The sequence below is a fragment of the Cervus elaphus genome, chromosome 12 (genome assembly GCF_910594005.1).
Source record: "Cervus elaphus chromosome 12, mCerEla1.1, whole genome shotgun sequence".
Taxonomy (NCBI): domain Eukaryota; kingdom Metazoa; phylum Chordata; class Mammalia; order Artiodactyla; family Cervidae; genus Cervus; species Cervus elaphus.
The window spans coordinates 21,783,763-21,807,643 of record NC_057826.1 but is presented as its reverse complement, the minus strand read 5'-3'; the positions used below and the strand labels follow the sequence as shown (position 1 = coordinate 21,807,643).

Here is a 23,881-nt window from a genome sequence, read left to right as displayed (position 1 = left end):
GATTAATAAGATGCTCCATTATTTTATAAACATCAAGAAAGAAAACATGTAGCCAATTAAACTGTGACACAATGCTTTATCATTCTTTAATTATAAACTTATTTCTGTTTAATGTATGTAGTTACTGATGGCCTTCCTTGGTGGCTCAGTGGTACAGAATCTGCCTGCCGACTAGGTCAAATAGATATCTGAAAGTAACATTGCAATGGCTGCCCAGAAAGAACCCCAAGTTCGTTCAAACTTGGTTGGTGATGGTGACACTGGGAAGACCACATCTGTGAAACGTCATCTGATTGGTGAATCTGAGAAGTACGTAGCTACCTTGAGTGTTGAGTCCCATCCCTTGTGTTCCATACCAACAGTGGATCTATCTATTAAGTTCAATGTATGGGATACAGCTGGTCAGGAGAAATTTGGTTGACTAAGAGATGGCTGTGATAATCAAAGTAAGTGTCTCATTAGAACGTTTGACGTAACATCAGGAGTTACTTACAAGAACACGCCTAACAGGCACAGAAATCTGGTTCGAGTGTGTGAGAACAATCCCCATCATATTGTGTAGCAACAAAGTAGATAGTAAGGACAGAAAGATTAAGGCAAAGTCAATTGCCTTCCACCAAAAGGAGAATCTTAGGTACTGTGACATTTCTGCCAAAAGTAGGCAGAAAAGCTTTGAAAAGCCCTCCCTCGGGCTTGCTAGAAGGCTGATCGCAGGCCCTAACGTGGAATTTGTCGCTGTGCCTGCTCTCACCCGCCAGAGGTAGTCATGGACCCAGCCTTGGCAGTGCAGTCTAGAGGTTGCTCAGACAACTCCTTTCCTGGATGAAAACAATGACCTGTGAGAAACCAAAGCTGAGCCCATCGTCAGAAGTCTAGTTTTACAGGCAATGTCCTGTGATGTCAGTGGTGTGTGTTCGCCACTTTATATGTCTAAGCAGAACATGTGCTTACTCTTTGGATGCTGAGGGAAATGGATGGGCTTCGGAGTGAATGTGGCAGTTAAAAAACACCTTCATTTTTCGGATCTGTACATTAGGTGTTTTTGGAATACAGTTGCTTCCTCCTTGAGTTTCAAATATAAAACTGCTATAGTCACAAGACAATACTGAGAGGTGGAATCTTGTGTTACTGTCACTCTCATTCCTTTTTATTTAGAAGCAGGAAAAAGTTGTATTTCAAATATCTATTTAAAAAAAAAAGAATTTGCCTGCCAATACAGGAGACGTGGGTTCCATCTCTGAGTCAGGAAGATCCCCTGGAGAAGGAAATGACAACCCACTCCAGCCTGGGAAACCCCATGGACCAAGGAGCCTGGCAGGCTACAGTTCATGGGGTTGCAAAGTCAGACACGACTTAGAGACTAAACAACAACAATGTAGTTATCGAAAACGCTTTTAGTCTTTAAACATTTTTATCATCTATCACTCTTGTGCAGAGACGAGCAAAACAAATTTGCTAAAACTTCCTCAAATGCAGAGTCCAGCTCCTCTGAATTCCTTGCCAGAGTCTTCAAGTGCATTTTCCACACACCATTTTAATCCATAGCATTTAATAGCACAGCTTTTGATGAGAGAGCTCTGCTAGGACCTCTAGATTGTCTTTCTGTATACCCATTCTTCAGGCTTTGATCCTGGTGCTTGATCTTACTAGAAGGTGTTAATGGATATCTGAAACGAAACCAGGACTCACTTTCCTACTTCTAAAGAGCAGGCCATGACTGGAGGTCATGACTGCCACCTGGCCAGTAGTAGCTAAGACACCATTAACTCTGAAGTGAGATCGGTTGTAAGCTGCATCCCAATCTCAGAGATTGTTGATGATGAACTGAGGTATCCCTCATAAGGCCACTTTGGGGGTCATCTGTCCCACCCAGCCTGACCAGTGCCACAAGCCTCATCCACTGACTGGTAGGCATCACCGCGTCAGACCAGGCCAGGCTGGGCCAGGCAGGTCCTGCAAATTGGAACAGGGACTGGCCTCTTGTTAGAGGAAAACACTAGGGCATGTGGAGTTGGCCTTTCCCACCATGGGGGTCATGACCAGAGAAAGCTAGGCCCGGGAGAGGAGTGAAGCCCCCACACAGAGGGGCTGAGATAGAGGGCAGACTCACTGCTTATCCAGGGCTTCCTGGGGCCTGTGGGCAGTCCCTACCCGAGGCTGGGCTGTAACCTGGGTCCTGGGTGCGGGAGACACCCTGAAGTCTCATTTCCCCTTCATCTCTAAGCTGGCAAGGTGTCCAATAACTAGCAAAAGGTCCCACAGGAGCACCTGAGCTGCGCTTGCTCAGACGGGGGCTCCCCCACCTCTCCTGGAGCTTCAAAAGCCTCGATGGTCACAAAGTGGCCCCTAGAGCTTTCATTTAGCTGAAGGACTCCATCCCACCACGTCTGAGTGTCCCGTAAACCCTGGGCCATCTCGGCCTCGACATGGGCTTCCAGCTCCAATATCAGGGTTTCCCCAGCATCGGGTGTGAAAGGGGTCCCTCTCCAGTGCCACCCTGCAGGGCACCGCATGTGGACCAGGCCTTTCAATGGTTTTGCTGGCAGTGCTGCTGCTGTTACCTCTCTTCTGTCCCCCCAAGTTTGGCCTGGTCTGGGGGCGAGGGAACAGCCTGTGACCTTGGGGGACTCTTGTCCATGTGAGGTCACCTACCCCATTAGGGGTTATTAGGGGTTAAGCCCACAGCCTTCAGCCCCTCAGCCAGCGCCACTAACCAGCAACTCCCCCCACCCCCGAAACCACCCCCACTGGGCATAGTCATTCTGGCCCTTTGGGGTTTCAGAGCTTTGAAGCCTCTGTCTCCCTCCTCTGCAGATTGGCAGTCTTAGGGTTAGGGGTTCTGGTGAGTACCTGTGGGAGCCTCCCCAGGGCTGACATTTTGCAAGTTCAGGCTTCTGAAGCTGGGGTGGTTGAGCCAAAGCCTCAAGCCTACAACACAAGTCACTGACATCGGGGTAGGGGGGGTCAGGGTGGGGGCACCCAGCCTGTCCAGAGGCCTGGGTGATGAAGCAACTTAGTTTCCTATTGCTGCAGTAACTACCACACATGTAGTGCCTGAAAATACGAATTTATTATCTTCCAGTTCAGAAACCTAAAATGGGTCAGCAGTGGGGCATTCCCACTGAGGCTCTAAGTGGGGGCTTCCATCTCCTTGCCTGTTCCAGCTTCTAGAAGACAGTGCGTTCCTTGGCTTTTGGCTTCATGTCATTCCAACTGTACCTCCGTCATCACATCTCTGACACTGCTGCCTCACTATTCATCAAAGCCCACCCACATAATCCAGAATGATGTCTCCACTAAGGACTTTAACTCAGTTACACCTGCAAAGTCCTATTTGTCATGTAAAGTAACATAGTTACAGGATCCAAGCGATTAGGACACAGACATCTTGTGAGGACCATTATTCAGCCCATCACAGAGCTCAAAGACTGGAAGAGGACTCCTCTTAGTGGTATTTCCCTAAATATATATATGTATCATTTGAACCTCTGACTCCAAAAGCCAGCAATAAGTAGCAAAGGGTCTTGAAATCACCCCTTTAGAAATACTTAAAACAGATGACATATTCATAAATCAAACTCTTTAGTACTAAAACGTTGGTGGTGTTCAGCAGTTTTGTATGCATCATGACAACGAGTGGGTTAGGGTGACTGAACACATAGAAGAACCCAGCATATAACAGCTTTGTGATTTTTCATCTGAAATGTGTAACTGAAATGAGACGTGTAATTTCAATTTTTGAGGTCTAAGAGAATTGTTAGTAAACAGCTTTGAACTGCTCCAGGGAACCTGATTTACTGCATTTATAATATTTCAATTGCTTTGTGCTGAGTGAAACTCTGCAGCTTGGATTTGAATCTGCCTGGGTTGGGAGTCTGATGTCCTGAAAAGAGTGATTAAAACTTGCTAATATGTTTAAAATATTTAAAGGGATTTAACAAAGTTTGCAAATGGGGTTGTTCTGGAGGATTAAATCTGTTTAAATGTATGAATGATTAGGACACGGAAGAGTGTTTTTATTTTTACAGAAAAATTACATTATCAATAAAACAAGATGTCCATGATGAGCTTAAAAGCTTGAGAAATGAAATTTTAAGACTTTACCTCTTTAACGGATTGAAAATTATAGTCGTTTGCACACATATAAGCACCCTTGAATGTTGAGAAACTCAAAACTCTTGAAGACTGTGGAATAACTCTGTAAACACACTTTGTTCAAATGACTCTTACACATTCTTTTAAAGATTGATCATACCTCTGGAAATTGAGGGAGCTTCTGTGGGGTTTTGTTTAATATTTTGGCCATGTTGCACAGCACGTGGGATCTTAGTTCCCTGACCAAGGGTTGAACTTACATTCCCTGCAGTGGAAGCTTGGAGTCTTAACTACCAGACCACCAGGGAAGTCCCTGAAAATTGAGGCTTATTAATGCACTTACACCCTGAGTTTAGGAAACTCTCTGGTTGGAACAATTTCCTTCTCCTCAACTCTTAAACCACAGTCTTCCCCACCAACCTGCTGTCACAGCAGACCCACCTTGAGCAGGTACGGCTTTCTGCCAGCCAGTGGGAAAACCTGCAATTGTGGTTCCCAAAGCAAAAGCCAACCTCTCCCCATGTCCATTCTCCTGAATAGCCTTGCCTCTTTCCCAGGGCAGTGGGTGTTCCAGAAACTCATGGAACTAATTCTTAAACAAATGGGGCTTACACTGAAAAACTGTCATCTCTGGCCCCAGTTCAATATTATCCAATTTAGTCTTAGTCTTCTTATTTGAGGGGACTTATATCATGTTAAGCGTTCTCTTTTATTTTTTTTAAAAGGTTCTCTTTTAAAGAGCCCATTATACAGAGTGAAGTAAGCCAGAAAGATAAAGACCATTACAGTATACTAACACATATATATGGAATTTAGAAAGATGGTAATGATAACCCTATATGCAAAACAGAAAAAGAGACACAGATGTACAGAACAGACTTTTGGACTCTGTGGGAGAAGGCGAGGGTGGGATGTTTCAAGAGAACAGCATCGAAACATGTATATTATCTAGGGTGAAACAGATCACCAGCCCAGGTTGGATGCATGAGACAAGTGCTCGGACCTGGTGCACTGGGAAGACCCAGAGGAATTGGGTAGAGAGGGAGGTGGGAGGGGGGATCGGGATGGGGAATACATGTAAATCCATGGCTGATTCATGTCAATGTATGACAAAAACCACTGCAATTTTGTAAAGTAATTAGCCTCCAATTAATAAAAATAAATGAAAAAAAAAAAAAGATCCTTCAAGAGAATCCCTTAAAACTTAAAGTAGGATTGACCACAACTAACATTTATATGCACTAATACTTTAGGAGTTCTATATATTAGAGCATCAACTTTCCAGCAGCACTATTATTTCCTGTTAGTAGATGAGAGAACTGTAGTGTCCAGTTTACCCATTTTGGAAATAGAAGTTGTAGGTTTGAACTTTGGCCATCAGACTCCACAGACTCAACCCCCTGTTATTGCCGCACCAAACTGCTTTACTCCTTGACACAGTTAGAACTGGGACACAGACCTGCAGCTTCCATTGCTAAATTATGTCTATAAATCACTGCACTTTTATGATTCCGTTACTGGCAGTCCTCGCTGCCTGTAGTGTGAGTAAAAGCCTCCAGGAGGAGATAGGCAAGGAGGAACAAACCTAAGAAACACAGATCCCCGGGGACCTTGCTTAAAGGCAGATTCTAATGAGAGGATCTGGGGTAGACCGAGAGCCTGCATTTCCAACAGCCTCCCGGGTGAGGCTGGACAGCTGCTGCCTCCGGGACAGTCTGAAGAGTAGGGGATGAGATGACTTTCTGAGCATCTCCTGCGGCAAAAATACAAGGAACCGGGGCATGTAGATGTCACAGAGTTGTTTGATGATGTGGGAAACAAAGGTGGGGTTTATTTTCAATGCACAGGAGCCTTGTGAGGAAACCATGTTTTCTTCTCGAAAACAAAACAGAAGTAGAAGGTTGAACGTGCCAAGGTCAAAAGCATACTAGAGGTGGTACAGATGCCCCAACACCATCCTTGATCCCATGCGCTCTTTTGGAAAACAGTAAGCAAGGAGCAAAGAACTGCCATGGGAGTGTTGCTGCTTTAACAGTGTGTGCCAAATAGGACCAAAGTTGTCCACACTTGTCAATTTTGTCCTGACCATTTTTAATAGGCAGTATTTGGGGGGCAAAAAGTGTGTACTGATGAAGAGGGTAATTACATACACCTCTGGACTTCAAAAATGAGAAGACAAGCCACATAAATTCTCTTCCTTAAGAAAACAGCCATTTCAAAAGATTTTCTTTAATATCATAAAATATTTTCATGGACAAGTGAGCTTGCAAACACACATGCACCAATGTGCCTTTTGACAGGATTTTCCCCTACCCTCACCTCCCACTCCCACATCAAGGTGGACAAGAGATTGGAGAAATGAATACAGCAGATGGTACAGATAGAAAGAAAAAAAAAATCGATAAAAAGGATGGATATAACATTGTGCTTGGTTATTTTCCTATGTCACAACAAAACAAAACATTTCGGTGCAAATAGTTAATTCTTCCTCTTTTCCATTTAAGTCTGGTGGAGAAAAAAATACTTTTTGTATAATAAAATATGTGGTTTTTTTGGTTTTTTTTTTTTTTTACCTTTTTTTAACGTAACTTTTTTTTCTTTTTTGCAGAAAATAATTTTGTAAACTGTCACTTCACGGGCAGGGAGGCTGGATGCCACACGGGTCCCAGCTCGCCCACTGGAGGCAGAGCGTGGAACCAAACCCCGGGCAGGAGAAGAGGCAGAGAGGAGGCGCAGGGCGGGGCTCGCACAGCGGGCGGGGCGGGGCGAGGGTGCGGGGCCGGCCGGGGCGGGTTAGAGGTCACTCTCGCCGTACAGCGCCGTGGAGAAGGACATGTAGTCCAGAGCACCGGGCACCGCGTCGGGGCCGGTGTAGGGGGCCATTCGCGCGATGCAGTACTCGGCCTGGTCAGGCGGCAGCTCTCTGCGCAGCTCGTCCACCGTGATGTAGTTCTGCGGGAAGAATGCGCTCAGGGCGGCCGCAAAGCGCGGAGGTCGGGAACCTCACTCAGGAGGTGAGATACCCTGCCCCGCCCCCTTTCTGACGTGTACATTACACATACCAGTATCAGGCATATACATAAATAAATTATATGATATACATATCTATTGGAGAAGGAAATGGTAACCCACTCCAGTATTCTTTCCTGGAAAATCCCATGGTCGGAGAAGCCTGGTAGGCTACAGGCCATGGGGTCGCAAAGAGTCGGACACGACTGAGTGACTTCACTTCACTTCACTTCTTCATATATGTGTATATATATATTTAAATAACATATATCTCAATCCCCTTATGCTTTTCACTTCACTGCTTTAGCCTGTTCCCAAGTAATTCCAAGAGCTAACTGCACCTATAATCTTTTCATGTATCTCTCTAGCCTGCACCAACCACAGGCTGGAACAATATTAGCAACACCGTATTTGGTGAAACAGAGTAGGACTCCCACACCCACTCAGCTGGGCTCTGAGAAGGTCACACAATTCTTGCAAATTACAGGAGCATCCAGTTTGGGGCATCACTGCCACAGATAGATATCTTAACCTTCCCCCAGCTCATCTGGTTCCCAGTCTGGGGTGTCTGCTTCCTCCCTGTCTTGGGCTTGCCCATCAAAATCTACTTGGAACCTGCATCTTTGGGGAGTTTGAGGCTCCGCAAGCATTCAGGGACTCGCCCGACTTCTGCCAGAGTCTCCTAAGGAGCCAGTCTGAAGGAGACAGAGGTTGGCCCTCCAGTCACCTCAAGAGTCAGGAGACCAGGTCCCTTTCTGGGCCCCAGAGACCTCCTCGACTAAATGAGTCACTTCAAGGAGGTGGTTTCTGAGGGTCCTTCCAGCTCCAAAGTGCTATGACTCTAAGAAGGTGTCCTCAAATGTAAGTAAGAGCTTTAGGAACCTCTTTGTTGCTTCAGTCTTTACTTCAGTGTAGACTGAGACATTTCAGAAACTATTCTCCCTACTGGCTAAGGAAAGATGGCGTAAGGATTAGCCTATGAATTTTACAGAAAGGGAATCTGACCTCTAGACCCCTCTGCCCCCCAATCCCCCTGGATGCTCCTACTTTCCCACTGTCAGGCCTGGCAGTGCAGGGAACTTGGGAGATTTGGAGATCTGAAGCTGACTGCTGCTTAGGGTAGACAAATGAGAAACACGCTTCTTTCCTTCTTCCCATCTACATGCCATGGCTTGTGCCCAGAATGATGCAGGGCTGAAGTCTTAAGTTCCCAGATGGACCTTCCATCACCCACTCACATACTCCGTCTGATTGGACTGCCCTCCACCACCAGTCATTTCATCACCAGTATCTCATCATAAGTATGACATGCAGTGTCTATGACAGGGGGCTCCCTTAAGCTAATGCTGTGTCCTAACCTCTTAGCTGATGCCCAAATGTTACAGAAATGGGTAGAGGTAGACAGCAATGAGGCTCAGGTGGGGAAGAAGGAACAGTGGAGCTGCTCACGACCTCCCCTCCAATTCAGTCCACCTGCGCATGATGCCCACATCACAGCATACCCACCTTATCCCCGGCCAGGATCTTGAAGGAAGCCATGACTTGGTCTGCTGTATCTGTATCAGCTGTCTCGCGAGACATAAAGTCGATGAAGGCCTGGAACGTCACCACCCCCAGGCGGTTGGGGTCCACGATGCTCATGATGCGGGCAAACTCTGCCTCTCCCTGGAGGGAAAAGCCAATCCCAGGCCTGTCAGCCACAGTCTCCTCTTTCTATGGACCTGAAGCCTCTGGGGCCTCCAAGTGCTTGAGGCTGTCAGAGTGGGCCCCTGACCTAACCTGAGTTGTCTCGGCTTCCCACCCTCTACGGATGCCTGCATTCCTCTTGGAACAAAAATGATAATATGGACGATAACTAAAGACAGCAATGGCTAACACTCAGCATATACTATACACCAGGCTCTATTTTAGGTGCTCTATAAAATTCATTTAATCCTCCTCACAACCACAAAGTAGGTACTTATTTTATTATTTTCATCAGGTCTCCAGAGGAGAAACCTAAGGCCCAGGCAGGTTTAGTGACTCGCCAAAGGTCACACAGCCAGCGGGTAGTAGAGCTGAGACATAAACTTGGGCCTCCACCACACTGTACATTCTATGTGTCAGACACAGCACAGCACTCACGTTGAGTTGCTTTGTTTAACTGTTATGATGGTCTGGCAGTGTTCCCCTCACCTTATCTGGGCCCCCAAGCAGGGGATGACAGAGCTGGGATTTATTCCCAGGTTCCTTGCTTCTAAAGCCCACGCCCTTGCTCCTGCGCTGGGTGGCCCAAGGGCTCTGGACTTTGCAAGGTAGGCCAGGAGTTGCCTGGCTGCCCAGCTGAGGCCCCTGCCCCGCTCAGAAGGCCTGCATGAGGGCAAGGCAGCTAAGAAGGCTGGGAAGGGGCTTGGGGCAATTAGCAAAGGGGTGGCAGGCCTGGCTGAAGCCATCACCAGGACAGAGGTGGAACTCTCCAGGCCTCACGTGAGATGCAGCTGAACCAACCCCCACCCAGAGTGCCCAGCACCGTCCTGCCCAGCAGCCTTGGGGTCAGCCCCACCGTCCACGATGGGAGAAAAAAAAAAAAACCCACTTCCATTGTAAATATCAAAAGAGAAACCGGCAGAGAGAGGAGAGAAGGCCAGGTCTCCCAGACGCACACAGGCCCTGCAGCTGGGGCCCAGCCCTTTCAGGACACCATCTTCCCCACGGATCAGAATCTTGAGGCCCCTCCAGGGAGGGGAGCCCCTGAGCCTAAGGGCCTGCAGCCCGCCATGGCCAGGACTCAGCCTCTCCGGTCAGCTGGCTGGCTGCCCCTCGCCAGGGCAGAGGGTGGGGTTTACATTACCATGTTGTAACCCATGGAGATAAGGCAGGCGCGGAAATCATCCGTGTCCATCATGCCTGTCTTCTTCTGTGGGGCCAGGGGCATCAAGACACAAGGAGGAGAAAGGGCCGGCCGAGGGCCAGGAAGAGGGCACAGATGGCCAGAGGGGAGGTCGAGGTATATGGTTTTGGGGGGCGGGGGGGGGGCGGTCAGGAAGGGGAGAGGAACATAGGAGGAAGAGATGCAAATACACATCCGGGGAAGATATCCACAGGAAGGAGGAAGACAGAGCAGGGAGATGCAAAAATCCGTCCACGGGATGGAGCGCGACGAGGAGAGAGGAAGGTGGGCACCGTGCAGGTTCCCACGAAAGATAACCGAGGGCAGAGGTCAGAGGTCAGAGGTCGGAGTAGTGGGAGGAGGAGCCCGCCAGGGGCCAGGCAGGGACAGCAGAAGACGAGCCCCGCGGCCCACAGGAAAGGGGAGGCAAGGAGATCCAGACAGAGAGAAAAGAGAGAAAAGAGAAAAGGAGAAACGCGTTATTTCTCGCCCCGGACGCCACCCCTGAGCGTGCTCCATGCAGGAGGCGAGTACCTGGGGGTCGTTGCCAATATCATAACCCAAGCTGATGAGGCAGGCTTTGAACTCCTCGGGACCCAGCGTGCCGGAGTGATCCTGGGGCCGCCGTGCGCCAGCCAGCGAGCCATGCGGTGCCAGGGAGGTGGAGGCCGTGAGGGGGAAGGGGTGGGCCATGCCCCAGTGGAGGGTAGCGTGTGTGGGCAGAGACAGGGATGAAGGCATGCGGATGGGGAAAGTGGAGGGTGGAGGGGCGGGGGGAGGAGGGAAATAAAAGTGCACAAGGTTAGACACACGGACGTGGTCCAGAGGGTGACCCTCTCCCCGGTACACGCAGCTGTCCTGCCCCGGGAGAGCAGGCCGGAGGGAAGCATGGTGAGCCATGGGGGTAAGAAGCTCCCCCAGAAGAGTGCCCAGCCCACCTCCAGCCCCGATGCCCTGAGCGGGGTTTCCAGGAGGACGCCACCCACCCAGGTGCCTGGAGGGCAGTGAAGCAGGCAGGGGTGGTGGGCAGCACCCAAGCCCATGCTCCCACCCCCTGTGGCCACCACAAAGCCCCAAGGCACTGGGAGGGGCAGCCCACGCAAAACTGGATGAGAATCCAGGAGGACTGGTAACTCTGACACCTCTCTCAGGGGTCAGAAAGGCCACCCCTGGGGCTGCAGGGAGGAGGGAGGCTCTGCTCTGTCCCCAGGCGCAGGCAGGGGATGGTCCCCATAGCTAGGGACAGCAGGTCCTCCCTCGAGGCTATGGCAGCCTTGCCCCCAGGGGGTGACTCCTCATGGTAGGAGAGCAAGGGTCACGGATCTGAGGGCTTCTCTTCACCCACAACACGAGCTCTCTCCAGGAAACCAGGGATGCTCATGGGACACCTGGACAGCTTCTAAGGCCAGCCTGGGGTGGTGGAGAGTCAGAGCAGGCTGACTGCAGTTCCTCCCTCCCCCTCCTCCTCTTCACTTGCCCAGGAAGTGGGCCCATGCCCTGGGCAGTGCCCTCCAGGGCCCTGGGGCCGGGGCTGCCCTCAGCGAGTGCAGGGGTGGAGCTCACCCGGTCAAAGTGGTTGAAGGAGGCCCGGAACTCATTCATCTGCTCCTGGCTGATGCCCTTGGCATCCCTGGTCAGGATCTGGTTCTCCACCTCGTTGATGGTCCTGGCGATGGTGGTGAGGAGCTGCTCCCAGCCCACACGGATGTGCTGCAGGCAGGCAAGGCGCGTCAGCAAAGGGATCCCAGGACTGGCCCAGGCCCCCCCTCCCTGCCCCCTCCCCTGACCATCAAAATGACCAGTGCAATCAAACCAGGCCTGCTGCCCAGATTAACAGAGTCACCAGGCACAGGGAAACCAAGACAAGGACAGCAAACCAGGACAGAGGACCCAGATGATGAGGAGGGAAGCACAGAAGGGTGATGGTTTCTGCCTGGAACAGCAGAGACCAGAATGACCAGCACGGTCAGGTCAGGAAAAAGGGCAAAGTTGACAGTGGGGAAGATCAAACGACACAAAAGTGGGTAATTCCCTGAACATCCAACTCTATAACCTCACACCCATGCCTTCATGGTCCAAACAAGTAGGTCATTTAAAAAGCAGAGGCCAAAACAGTGTCTGGTGACCAGCAGTCTCAGAATCACCAGGTACTTGTTAAAAAATTTAGATACCCAAGTCCCATCCCAGACCTAGCGAATCAAATTCTGGGACAGCACCTGGAAATCAGCATTCTCAGCAAGCTCCTTGGGAAATTCACAGGCCCTGAGGACCAAAGACCCAGAGCCCCAGGAGGGAGGAGAAGTGAGTATCCTCTCACTTAAAAGCTAGGGTTTATCCTACTACACGACCAGTCTTCTTGGAATGATGGGTGACCCCCCACCACTTTCCCAGCCCAGGATGGGGAAGCAGAAGGAGGACCCGGGGCTCCCTTTCCAGGGGAGCAAGGCTGGTGGCGCCCACCTCCATGGTGTAGTTGGTGTGCTTGTTGTCGAAGATGAGCGCCTCCTGGATGAGCTGGTGGTCGCCCTCCAGCTGGTCGATCTTGGGCTTGTAGTTGACGATGCTCTTCTCATATTGCCGCAGATGGTTGAGCTGGTCCTCCAGGGTCCCGTGCATCTCAATGGAGATCCTTCCGATCTCCTGCTCACCCAGAAAGGAGGCCCTTGTGAGACCTATGCATTCTGGGCCCCCAGGGTGGAGACTGGGGCCCCCAGGTCACTGAAAAACCCCTCTGATGGTTCTTGGCATGGAAATAGCATCATAAAGGAATCTGACCAGCACTGACTGATATCACCAGATGAATACCTCTCATCTCCCGGGTACCCCTCAGCCTCAGGAAGGGGATGCAAGGTCAGTTGCTAACTTAAAGGTTCACTCCTCTGTCTTCCATTCAAACTCCCATCCCAAGCCTGTTCCCAACTACCATCCATCTCAGGGAAGTTCTCCCACTGAGCTGAGTTCCTCACAGCCTCAGGGCACCTGGCTCAACTTCTCAATGAACATGCTCCTGCTGTTCTGTTCCTCCGAGGCCTGCCTTGCCCACCTCAATCCCCCCATCTCCATGGTCCAGGCCTAATCCCCATCTCTGTCTTTCATCCATGTAAACACACCTAGCTTGTGAAAGCACTTTCTGGGAACTCAGTCCAACTTAGCAAGTATTTCTGGAGCACCTACTACTATGCATAATGTGCTAAACGGGTGGAGATGGGGTCCAGAGAAGCACACAGGAACTTGACATGGTCTCTGCCCTCAAGGAATTCAGAGGGACACCACGCTCTAACCCAAGCAGTGTTCCTTCCTTATCTACATCACCCTGATACCTGGTCCAACAATACAGCAAAGAATTTCACGTTTGCCCAAAGCACAGTTCTCTCTCTGGGGAGATCACCTCCTTCTGGCCAAGCTCATGACTCAGGAGGAAGGGAGACCAGCTCAACCACATATGCCACTGATTCGGGCAAGCCGAATCAGTCACCTAGGCACTGATCCTTCCATGGGACTGTCTCATGGGTGTCCCTGTGTGGGCACGGGTCCCACACCCTCCATGGGGCAGCAGACCAGCTGTGGGTTCAGGACCCACAGTGCCCACAGGTCCCGTCCAGGAGGAGACAGGGCAAGCTTGACTGTCTGGGATGGTGTGGGGAAGGGTGGAAGGCCCTGCCCTGCCTCCCATGCTGGGACCCACCTCCATCTTGGTCTGAATCCAGGGCCCGATGACGTTGGCCTGGGCCCCAAACTGTTTGCGTAGCCTTTCGTTGTGCTGCTGGCGGGCGTGCTCCTCCGTCAGGGCCTGGTCCCTCCGTGGCACCAGCTGCCGCACCTGGGGCAGGAACAATCAGGGGACATTGGGATGAGCCGGCCATCTGCCTCCATGTCAAGAGAAATGGAGAAGCCATGAAGGGAAGGGGCCAGGCAGTAACAGGAGTGAACACATTGACCCGTTCTAGAAATTTATTCATTTACTTGACGGACAATGAGTACTTACTGTACGACACTGAAATCAATGAAAATCAACAATACAGACAAAAATCCCTGCCCTTCTGAAACTTACAATGGCTCCGCCAGCGCCCCACCCAGCCCTTGGACTCACATGGTCCCATTTGCCATTGATCTCCTGAGGCGTGATGGTTGTGTAGGGGTTGGTGCCTGCCATGTTGACGTGGTAGGTCTGGACAATCTTGGACACCTCATTGTGGATGCCCAGGATGGCCAGGCGCTCCTTGTCGGCATCGGGGAGGGTGGCCTTGAACTGCTCATGGGCTGTGGTCAGTCCCTGGAGAGAGACGGGCATGCAGAAGCAGCACAATGACTGGGAGGGACTGGTGCCTCCCATGGGCAAGACAAGCCAAGGGAGACCTGCAGGTCCCAGGGCAGAAGTGGGTGAAGGGGCCACCGGAGGCCAGCCCCACACCAGCTGGGTGGCCTGGAGGCACCAACCCAGGACTCTTTCGGCTGAGAACCAGGATGGCTGGGCTGGCCCCAGGAAGGTGCCACAGCTTCATACTCAGGGCTGGTGAATTCAGCAGCAATCTCCCTGGGGTGCTCACCACCCCATAGTTAGTTGGGGACAAGGGGTACCCTGGGTCTGCTCAAGTGACCTCTCCCAACACACGTTTCTCATTATTCTGCAAAACCTTTTTCATCTAACACTTTGCAGCTGTACAAAAGAATGGCTTATTGCAGTGAAATGAGCTCCAAGATAATTATGAGGTTAGAAATAAAGGTTCGGGATACAGTATATAATAGAAGCTACTTTTTACATGAAATGGGGGGGAAGAACATATTAATAAACAAATGTGCTCGCCTATGCAGAGACTGTGTCCTGCTCCCCTCTGGGGAGGGGCACTGGGGGGGCTGGGGGACAAAGGCTAGGAGGGAAACTCATTGCATAGTCTCTTTAGCTTGTAGATTTGATGCCATTTGATAATATATATGCATATATTACAGAGTCAAAATAAATAAAACACAAAGCTTTCAAATCTAGAACATCCTTGGGGAGGCTACTCTCAGCCTTCTCCCTATAAGGCCAGTCCTGCAGGAAGGGGACTGGCAGAATGTGGGCTGTGTGGAGCCAGCCTCTGGGGACAGAGGGGTCGGCAGCACACCTGGATCTCCTCGATGGTGTGCACGATGAAGGTGTCCTGCAGGTCCTCCATGGCCCCCTCCATCCAGTTGTTGAAGGGTGCGGCCCGCTTGGCGTACTCCAAGTACAGTTGGTCAATGGTCTCCAGCAGTTTCTCCGTGCGCTGGGAGTGCCAAACGGCATGGGATGGGAAGGTGCTTAGTAAAGTCATGTCCAGAATCACCAAACCCCCACCCAACCCAGTAGACTTCAAGATCCTCCTGACCAGCCCAGAGAGTTTCAGGTCTGGAAGGAGCAGACTAACTCAGAACAGATTCTCTAGAGTGCTGGTTCTTAATATGGGGTGTATGGACCACCCCACACTGCAGTCACTCGCCTAGCCCCCAGAGACTCTGGTTTGGAGAACAGGAAGGTTCTCAAACAGCTGGGGCTTGGTCCAAGTACACTAAATCAGGAGGAGGAGAAGATATGATCAGGGCATCTCCATCAGGGCAAAGGTCAAGTCTAGTGCCAATGTGAGCCTTCCATGGTCAGACCAGGCCTGGGGAAGGTGTGAGGAACCCAGTGGAGCCTCTTAGCCCAAAGCAAAGGGAGTCAGGACGCAGGGAGGAGCACACAGGGCTGCCGGAGGCAGGTCTCCGTCTCCTCGGGGGCCCTCACCTCCAGAGCTTCCCTCCGCTTCTGGGTTAGGGCCCCTAGATTGTCCCACTGGTCACAGATCTTTTGGCACCGGGCGTTGACACTGGGTGAGTCGTAATAGTCCAGCTCACTGCGGGGGAGGAGAGAGGAAGAGTCGGGTGACCCAGGTTACCTCTGTGGCCTGCTCTCCCTTCCCTGGGGCTGGGGCGCTCATGACGCAGGAAGGCCAGGTGTGCGCGCTTCATCAAGGCCTTCCAGGACCCCTACTCCCATCCTCAACCTCTGGGCTTTCAGGAGACTGCTGGGAGGGGACCAGCTCTCCTCTGCACGGGCCCCCGCCCCAACCTGGCCTGGAGGCCATGCCAGCCTTGACTGCAATGGCCAGTGACAGGAAGCCACTAAGATCAGGCAAGATCTCAGAGCCATACTCGGTCACCCTCTGGTCCCACACTGGCTGTAGGTAAGGACCGAAGGCCTGTGACAGAGCGGTCGCAGGCTATTCCCCACCTGCGAGGACGTCCTTAGTCTTCTGTATCGATGACCTTCCTGCCCCAGGACCCGGCTCACTTTTCAGGCCACAGCCCACCTCCCATAGCGCTGCAGTGCCCACTAGGCTTACTTGAGCTCCTGGGCAATGGCGGCAATCTGCTCCACGCGGTCCTGGTGGGCGGCCAGGTCACTCTCGAAGGCCTCGTGCTTCTTGAGAAGGGCCTTGATCTCCGAGAGGGTAGCCGTCTCGTAATCCTTCTGCCGAAGCATGGCCTCTTTGCCTGGGGGTCAGAGGTCAGGCACAAGGCTGAGCAGGAGCCAGGAGACCCACCTTCTTGATCTCAACCACCCCCACCCTCAGGGCCTGGGAGTTCCACTTCCGGTATATCCCAAGGAGATAGATGTGCCCCATACGATGATCAATTATTTGCAGTTCGACAAAACAGATATATATGCAGCCGGAACATGGGCGATGGGGCAGAGGTGGGAAAGTCACTCCTTTTCATGGAGCATGCCAGGGCCACCAGGAGTGGTGATGTACAGACGATGCAGGTTAAGTGGACAGTCAGGGTATAACACGAACTTTATAAACAGCAGGAAACAACGATCTACGCCTGCGGTATAACCTGGGGGAAACAAGTTCCCCAGGGGTACCCCATCTTTAGAGTTTTCTCCACTTACAGTTGCTGGCCCCCAGCAGCCCTGCAGGGACCCCACCCCTCAATTACACCCTGTGTGGGAAGCCTGTCCAGTGCACTCTGCACATTAGCCATCAATAGCCAGCACCTTCTCCAAGCATCAGGTGCCCTGCCCTCTCACTTAAGGGGTGAGGCAAGGCTTGCATTTTTTGGATTTTTGTTTCCAAAGGGAAGAGGATGAGAATCGACCTCTCAGATCGCTGTTAGGTGACGGTCCCCAGCTGCCCTGTGAAGCGGCTGCTGCAGGACAGAGACTGACGTGGCCTTGCCTGCACGCCCACCTCCGGTGTTTGCCCCATCAGGGAGGCTCAGCAACTCTCAGGAAATGAGGGCTGGGCCAAAGAGGTGATGGCTTCTTTCCTTCTCTCTACTTCTTTTTGTCAGAATATTAATATGACGAGTTTAGGGGCAGGGGGGAATCACAGATGAGCCTACTTATCTACTCCTTCCCAGTATCGCCGTCTATGGATGCTGCGTTAAAACCACTGGGTGTATATAAATTATATATCCTGCTTTTAAAATACTCAGCAGCACATCACCAGTTTCTACCCTGGCACCACGGCCATCACATGAGTCACTCCGATGGCCCCGTAACATTCTGTCGAGGGGCTGAACCCCCCCTGGCGTAACCACACACTGCACTACTGTGGAGCATTCGGCCCCTCAGCTGGCAGTACTGTAGATGGACCCATCGCAAACATCCCAGACGCGTGATTTCAGCCACGTTTAGGGGTTTTAGACAGCCTCAATACATGCAATTCTTAGGTAAGTGGGCAACAGCATTGTCAGCTGTGAGTATGTATAGCCAGACTGCTACGTCGGCGTCTATTGCAGGCACGCCGGCACTTCTCATGCCTTTGCTGGTGGCTGGCAGGGCCAGTCTTTGCTCTGTACCTTTTTGTGAGCTGTTCCTTGGCCCCAGAGAGAACACAATAGAAGCGTGTGGGTGAATCGGTGCAAACTCCAGCATCCCCCTTCTCCTCCATCCACCCATGCCTGGATAGATAGCTCACACAAGCACTGTGGAAGGCGCAGCAGCAGCTGCGTATCATCATATATGCAGCCCAGCAAACCCCTCTGCTGAGTCATGAACACACCTATGCCCTCCTGCTTCAAGCCACTCGCAAATGGCCCCAGGGTGCAGCCGTCCCTACTCATCTCTAGCCTAATGTCTGAGGACCATCGCAGAGCTGAATGGGGCATCTCAGGGTACTGAGCTCTACTGGCCAATGGGTCTGCTCCAGGGGCTCCAGCTGAAATGACCGCAGGGCTCTAGGAGATGGGTAACATGGCTCACTCTCCAGCCCCGGCCCAGCTTCTGAGGAAAAGACCATTTTAGGTGTGATCTTCTCTCTTTGGAGAAGATCATCTGCCAACAAGCAGACACCAGACATGGCCAAGTGCCTCCAGGTCAGAGTGATGGAGACACACAGGTGCTAAGGCCAGAGCTCCAGGTTACCACAGTGGGAGAGAAGGCAGAGGTGGGAAGATATCAAGGGCTCCCATTTACCGAGTGTGTTCCATGTGCCAGGCACTCGGCTACACATAAAAAGCATAACAACTGCATGAGGAGGTATGCTGAGTTAATAGTGTCCCTCTAAAACTCATGTCAACCCAGAACCTCAGAGTCTGACCTTATTTGGAAATAGGGTCTTTGCCAATATAATTAGCTAAGATGAGGTCATACTGGATTAGTTGTTGTTTAGTCACTAAGATGTGTCTGACTCCCCCAGGCTCTTCTGTCCATGGGATTTCCCAGGCAAGAATACTGGAGCAGGTTGTCATTTCCTGCTCCAGGGGATAGTCCAGACTCAGGGATTGAACCCATATCTCTTGCATCTCCTGCATTGGCAGGCAGATTCTTTACCACTCTCCCACCTGGGAAACCCTACTGGATTAGAGTGGGCCCTAAATCCAATGACTGGTGTCTTCAGTAAAAAAAAAAAAAAAAAAAAAAAAAACCAGAGGCAAGATTTGGTCACTGAGACCCAGAGAGAAGCAGCCGGTGATGATGGAGGCAGAGATTAGAGTGATGCTGCTACAAGCCAAGGAACACCAAGAAGTGCCAGTAAAACCACCTGACACTAGGAGGAAGCAGGGGATGCCTCCCCTCAGAGGCTCTAGAAGGAGCCAGTGCTGACGGCACTGTAATTCAGGACTTCTAGTCTCCTGAACTGTGACAGAATGCACTTACATCATGTAAAACCACCCAGTTTATGGTAATTTGAAGCCCTAAGAAACTAACACAGGAGGGCATATCATCACCCGCATATAACAGACAAGGACACAAGACAACTGGTCCAAGATACATTGCTTCTAGGCGGTAGAATCAGCACGTGAACCCCAACCTGACTCAAGGAAGAGAAATCACTATAGTCACAAGAATAATTAACACATATATAGCACTGTACTAATGCCAGGAACTCTTCTCATTGCTTCTGATGTATTAGGCCATTTAATTCTCATAAACATATTAAGTCGGTACTATTATTGCCCCTACTTAGCAGAGGAGAAAACTGAAGCAACCAAAAGACTAAGGAGGGACTTCCTTGACAGTCCAGTGGTTAAGACTCTGCACGTCCAGTGCAGAGGTGGTAGGTTCGATCCTTGGTCAGGGAACCAAGATCCCATGTGCCATGGGGAGTGGCCAATAAAAAAAGGGGGTAGGGTGGGTCATGAACTAGCCTAATGTTAAGGAACAAGTAAGAGACAAAACAGATAAAACCTAAGAGAAAAGGAGTTGTGGCTGGTGGTTTGGGTGGGGGAGCATGAAAGCTAGACCCAGGCTTGGGGTCGGGGGCAGGGGCTAGGCTGGTCTTACCATCCGTCCAGGCCTCATGGATGGAGGCCTTCTGCCGGAACTTTTCTGCCAGGTGGTCGAGCCGCTCCAGCCTCCGGATCTCGTTCAGCAGCCACTCCTCATAGCCCTTCTCCGCCTGCTCCAGGCAGCCCCAGGCGTTGTTGATGTCCTGCAGGGATGGCAGGCACAGGGTCAGGCCGCCTGGCCCCCTAGACCCCAGGGCTCCTCCATGCCTTCCAGGAGGAGCCTCCTCCCCACCCAGCCCCCCACGGTATGACCTAGGGTTCCTGGGGAACCAGGCCTCCTGGGCAGGGAAGTGGGGCCACGCTGCTAGGGGGCGTTAGCAGTGCATCCCAGTGGGAAGAGAGCCCAAGGCCCTCTGGGCTCCAAGACTGGCTTCTGACAGGACTCTGGGCAACCGCAGAGGTCACAGGGCCAGCCAGGGAGACATGGCAACAGACTCAACAAGGCAGGCAGGGGTGGAAGCCTCCCAGCCTCCTCACGTATCTGGGTTTACTCTTGGGCTCTGGACAGTAGCCTGGAGCCTCCAAGGACCCTGGCCTGGCTGAGCCATCCCAGAGTCACCCAGAGATGGTGACAGGTAATGAGCACAAACCCACAGGCGTTCAGACAGGGAGCTGCCCCCTACAGTTAGCACAAGGACACCCCCTGGGAAGTGATAGGCTGTCCGGCTCACATGCCACCCAGGTCCTCGCCATGTGCCAGGGACCACATTGCCTCTGCCACAGGAGGACACGTTAAAGCACAGAGCACCCCCCCCATCGAGCAGCAGTTCCAGCCATATAAAAGCTGCTGACTCGGCCTGGAATCTGTAAAAGGACCAGCTTTCCAAACCACATGCACAACGTCAGGCCTTTCTCTACTCCCCCAGGGTCTGCCCTCCTTCCAGTGTTGTTTACAAGTTTCTCCCAGTCCCTTCCACACCTGCCTTATATGCCCATGACTCCTTGTCAATATCCTGATCAATTTTTATTTATCCTTTTTTTTTTTTAATTTTAAAATTTTTGTTTGCATGTTTCTCTGGCTCATATCTCAAGTCCTGGGAAAAGAGTAAACAGGGAGGAATAACAAAAAATGACAAAAATGAAAAAAAGTTGTGACATGGAAAGCTGGTCACGATATAATTAGTTCTTTCTTTTTTTTTTTTTTTTGGTCACGCCATGTATAATGGGGGATTTTAGTTCTCCCACCAGAAACTGAACCTGTGCCCTGCAGTGGAAACATGTAATCTTAACCACCAGAAAAATCCCTGAACGTTCTTTTTTCTAAGCAGCTCATTAAATAAAAGATGCTTTCGGATTCCCTTTAAAATCACATTTACAGAGACTAAAAGAGTCTCTTCTCCCCAAAATCTTTTAAGTTGATCCTGGGTAGGAAGATTATGAAGAATTTCTATTTTTTGTATTTTACTTATTTACATATTTGAAAATGTCCTACCAAAAAAAAAAAAAATCTATTATTTAAGATTAAAAAAAAAAAAGCTTTTAAGTGCTGAAACAAGATTCCATGGAAGTGAAAATTATCCTTCTAGCTCCTGAATTACGCCCTGTTTGGGTCAACATGTCAAGTGGGATTTTGTTGGCCGAGATGACTCTTTGATGTGTAGGGAGGAAAGTGCTGGGGCAGATCCAAGCGGATGTGCAGGGGTCTGGAAAGGACAAGTATGACCCGGGGTGGTGAGGAGAGAAGGGACTCCCTCTCTGGGGCGAACGGAGCCCCACCTGGCCAAGTGTGGGCAGATGGAGAGCACACGCCCCGCCCCGCCCCGCCCCCGCCCCGCCCCCTGCCCCGCCCACAGCGCCTCGCTAGCGGCTCCGGGTCTGGGCAGTCCGGTTGCTCACCGAGACCATCCTGCCCTCGGAGGGCATGAAGGCGGGCCGGTTGCTGAGGCGCAGCTTGGTCTGCAGCGTGTTGAAGTTGATCTCCAGCTGGCACTTCTCCTGCACCTTGGGCGGCTTGTGCAGGCGCCGGTAGTCTCGGAAGTCCTCCAGCTTCTGCTGCATGGCGTGCATGGTGTTCTCGGGCGCCCGGTTCTCCAGCCATGGGATGGTGCGGCGGATCCACTCCAGCAGCTGCGCGGGGAGCGGGGGAGGATGCTGGGAGGGGGGCCCAGGGAGGCGGGGAGCATCTCTCCTGAGCGCACACTCTTTTCCAACCACCACCCCAGGCTGTTCCCAGGCCACAGGGCCAGGCTCCTTCTGAGAATCAAAGGCTTCATGATGCCTGGCCACTAGGATAGGTCAACTCAGCCAGCATCACTCAACCTCCCTGCTCCGCAAGGGGAAACCTGGGGGCAAGACGGGCTCAACTCAGCAGGAGACCCAAGCTCTAGTTCTCCCTCTACTACCTGGCTGGGCCTCAATTTCCCTATCTTACCATGGAGGGGTGAACAGTTGCTGGCCAGAGCCCCTGCCATCTGACCTTCTAGGATTCTAGAATGTGGGTCCCTGACTCAAAAGGGAAAAAGGCTGCAGAGGACAGTCTGAATTTTGTTTCCTCAATGAGATGATGGGGGTGGAGGAGTGGAAACGATAAGAGGAAACTTGTGATCCCCTGTAACTGGATCACGTGGCCCAGACTAACTCATCTGAATAATGATGACAAGCTAAGTCATCATGGGATTAAGTGCTGTGACCCTCCCTGCCAGTGGTGGAGGACATAACCAAAGCACTGTGAGTTTCTGTGACTTGCCAAGGTGACCAGTTTAGGGCAGGGATTAAATCCAGGCACTGGGGCCCCAGAACCTGGGCTCTTACTATGCTGGGGGACGGCAAGTCCACCAAGAGGCCGGGCTAAGCTGTTCAGGGGCTGAATTAAGGAAGGAGCAACTGGTGCTCTAACCCAAAAGCAGCCAGTGGCAGAACAGCAAACCCATCCTGTCCCCTCCTGTTCTCTGGGTGGGCCCAGCCGCTAACCTAGCCTGAGCCAGCCTGATTTATCCCTGGTTCACATCCTCTCAGAACTGCACACTCCTTTTAAGCTCAAACGAAACTCCCAGAGTAACAGTACGCTGGGCCCAAAAGGCCTCTGAGGTCTCTTGGCATAGCTTTCATTTGTCAAGTGAAAAAAAAACAAGAGTAGAGAGGTGATAGAAAAAGCCTGGAACTCCAAAGTCCCGACTGGCCCCTAACCCACCCCCACCCCCAATTTCTGGGGGAGCCCAAGCCGCCCTCGGTCAGCTGCTGGGATGAGGGGCAATGCCCAGTCTGGGACTGTGCCCAGGGATGGATTTGGAGGAATGGATGGGTTCTGGGGGCTGCCTGGTCTCTCAGGACAGAGTAGCAAGGCCTTGCCGGGGCCAGACCAGGAGAACCCAGGGGTACCCACATCGCTGGCCAGCTTCTCGTAGTCCTCCATGAGCTGCTCGTTCTCCTGGTTGACGGCCAGCACCTTGCAGATGCGATTGGCTGCTGTCTCGGCCTGGCAAGACAGAGAGGGTGGTGGTCAGCCTCGCAACAGCAGGAGCGCCTGGCACACGCCTGCGCCAACAAGGTCTCCTCCCACCCCTGCAGCATCACATGGCTGGAAGGCAGCTCCCAAGACTGAATTCACAGGCTCCTCACCATCCTCTTTACCAGCCCAGGCTGAGTCCCACAGAGCAAGTAAGCACAGACAGAGACCTAAGTGGCTGAACTGGGGGCCCCTGGAGAAGAGACTAAAAGTTTGAGATCCAACATGTATGTTGGGAAGAAATTAAGTCAATGATTGATATAATTGAGATGCTGCGCTCAGGTGGAAGGTGAGAAAATCTATGCCCATCCTTGGAATTCCAAGTAGAGACCCTGGGATTCCAAAGGCTCAGGCTCTCAGACTGGCTCTGCCAGGATTTTGGAGATGCAGGAATTTAAATCTGAGAGTCCTACAATAAGGTGCTGAGACGGAGTGGGGCCCCTCAGGATCTTTGCAGAATCTCTCAAGGCTCCTGGCCCAAAGAACTTTAGAGAAGACGCAGGAATTAAGGATCAACCCAGCATAGACAGGATGTCCAGAAAGCCAGCCTGGGCACCTCTGGGAAAAGTAAACACACATTGCATACTGAGTGCTGGGCCAGCAGACACCCGAGGGGAGCCAGGTGGCAAGAAGAATAAAAGAAGACTAAATGACAATCAGATACAAAGGCCCAGAAACCCAGGGGACACGGTTTCTCTGGCTTAGAGGGCACTCTGCACCTGACACCA

General features: G+C 51.6%; 1 protein-coding gene and 1 pseudogene across 3 annotated transcripts in view; one reads left to right on the top strand and one right to left on the bottom strand.

Annotated features, from left to right (window-relative positions):
* The first annotated feature begins 205 nt into the window (after positions 1–205).
* Positions 206–842, top strand: LOC122705881 (annotated as a pseudogene).
* A 5,442-nt stretch (positions 843–6,284) lies between these two features.
* Positions 6,285–23,881, bottom strand: part of ACTN1 (actinin alpha 1) — a 97,246-nt gene continuing 79,649 nt past the window's right edge. Inside the window, exons 9-22 of one of the 3 annotated variants that reach the window (XM_043921060.1) lie at positions 23,031–23,123; positions 21,545–21,775; positions 19,704–19,851; positions 16,315–16,465; positions 15,717–15,825; positions 15,079–15,219; positions 14,064–14,246; positions 13,659–13,793; positions 12,434–12,613; positions 11,537–11,683; positions 10,508–10,588; positions 9,935–10,000; positions 8,611–8,769; positions 6,285–7,047 (exon numbers count right to left, since the gene is read on the bottom strand). In XM_043921060.1, coding sequence (XP_043776995.1) covers positions 6,889–7,047; positions 8,611–8,769; positions 9,935–10,000; positions 10,508–10,588; positions 11,537–11,683; positions 12,434–12,613; positions 13,659–13,793; positions 14,064–14,246; positions 15,079–15,219; positions 15,717–15,825; positions 16,315–16,465; positions 19,704–19,851; positions 21,545–21,775; positions 23,031–23,123 — 1,983 coding nt within the window. In that variant the 3' untranslated portion in view covers positions 6,285–6,888. The remainder of the gene's footprint in view (positions 7,048–8,610; positions 8,770–9,934; positions 10,001–10,507; positions 10,589–11,536; positions 11,684–12,433; positions 12,614–13,658; positions 13,794–14,063; positions 14,247–15,078; positions 15,220–15,716; positions 15,826–16,314; positions 16,466–19,703; positions 19,852–21,544; positions 21,776–23,030; positions 23,124–23,881) is intronic. The other 2 variants (XM_043921061.1, XM_043921062.1) reach the window with 2 other exon arrangements.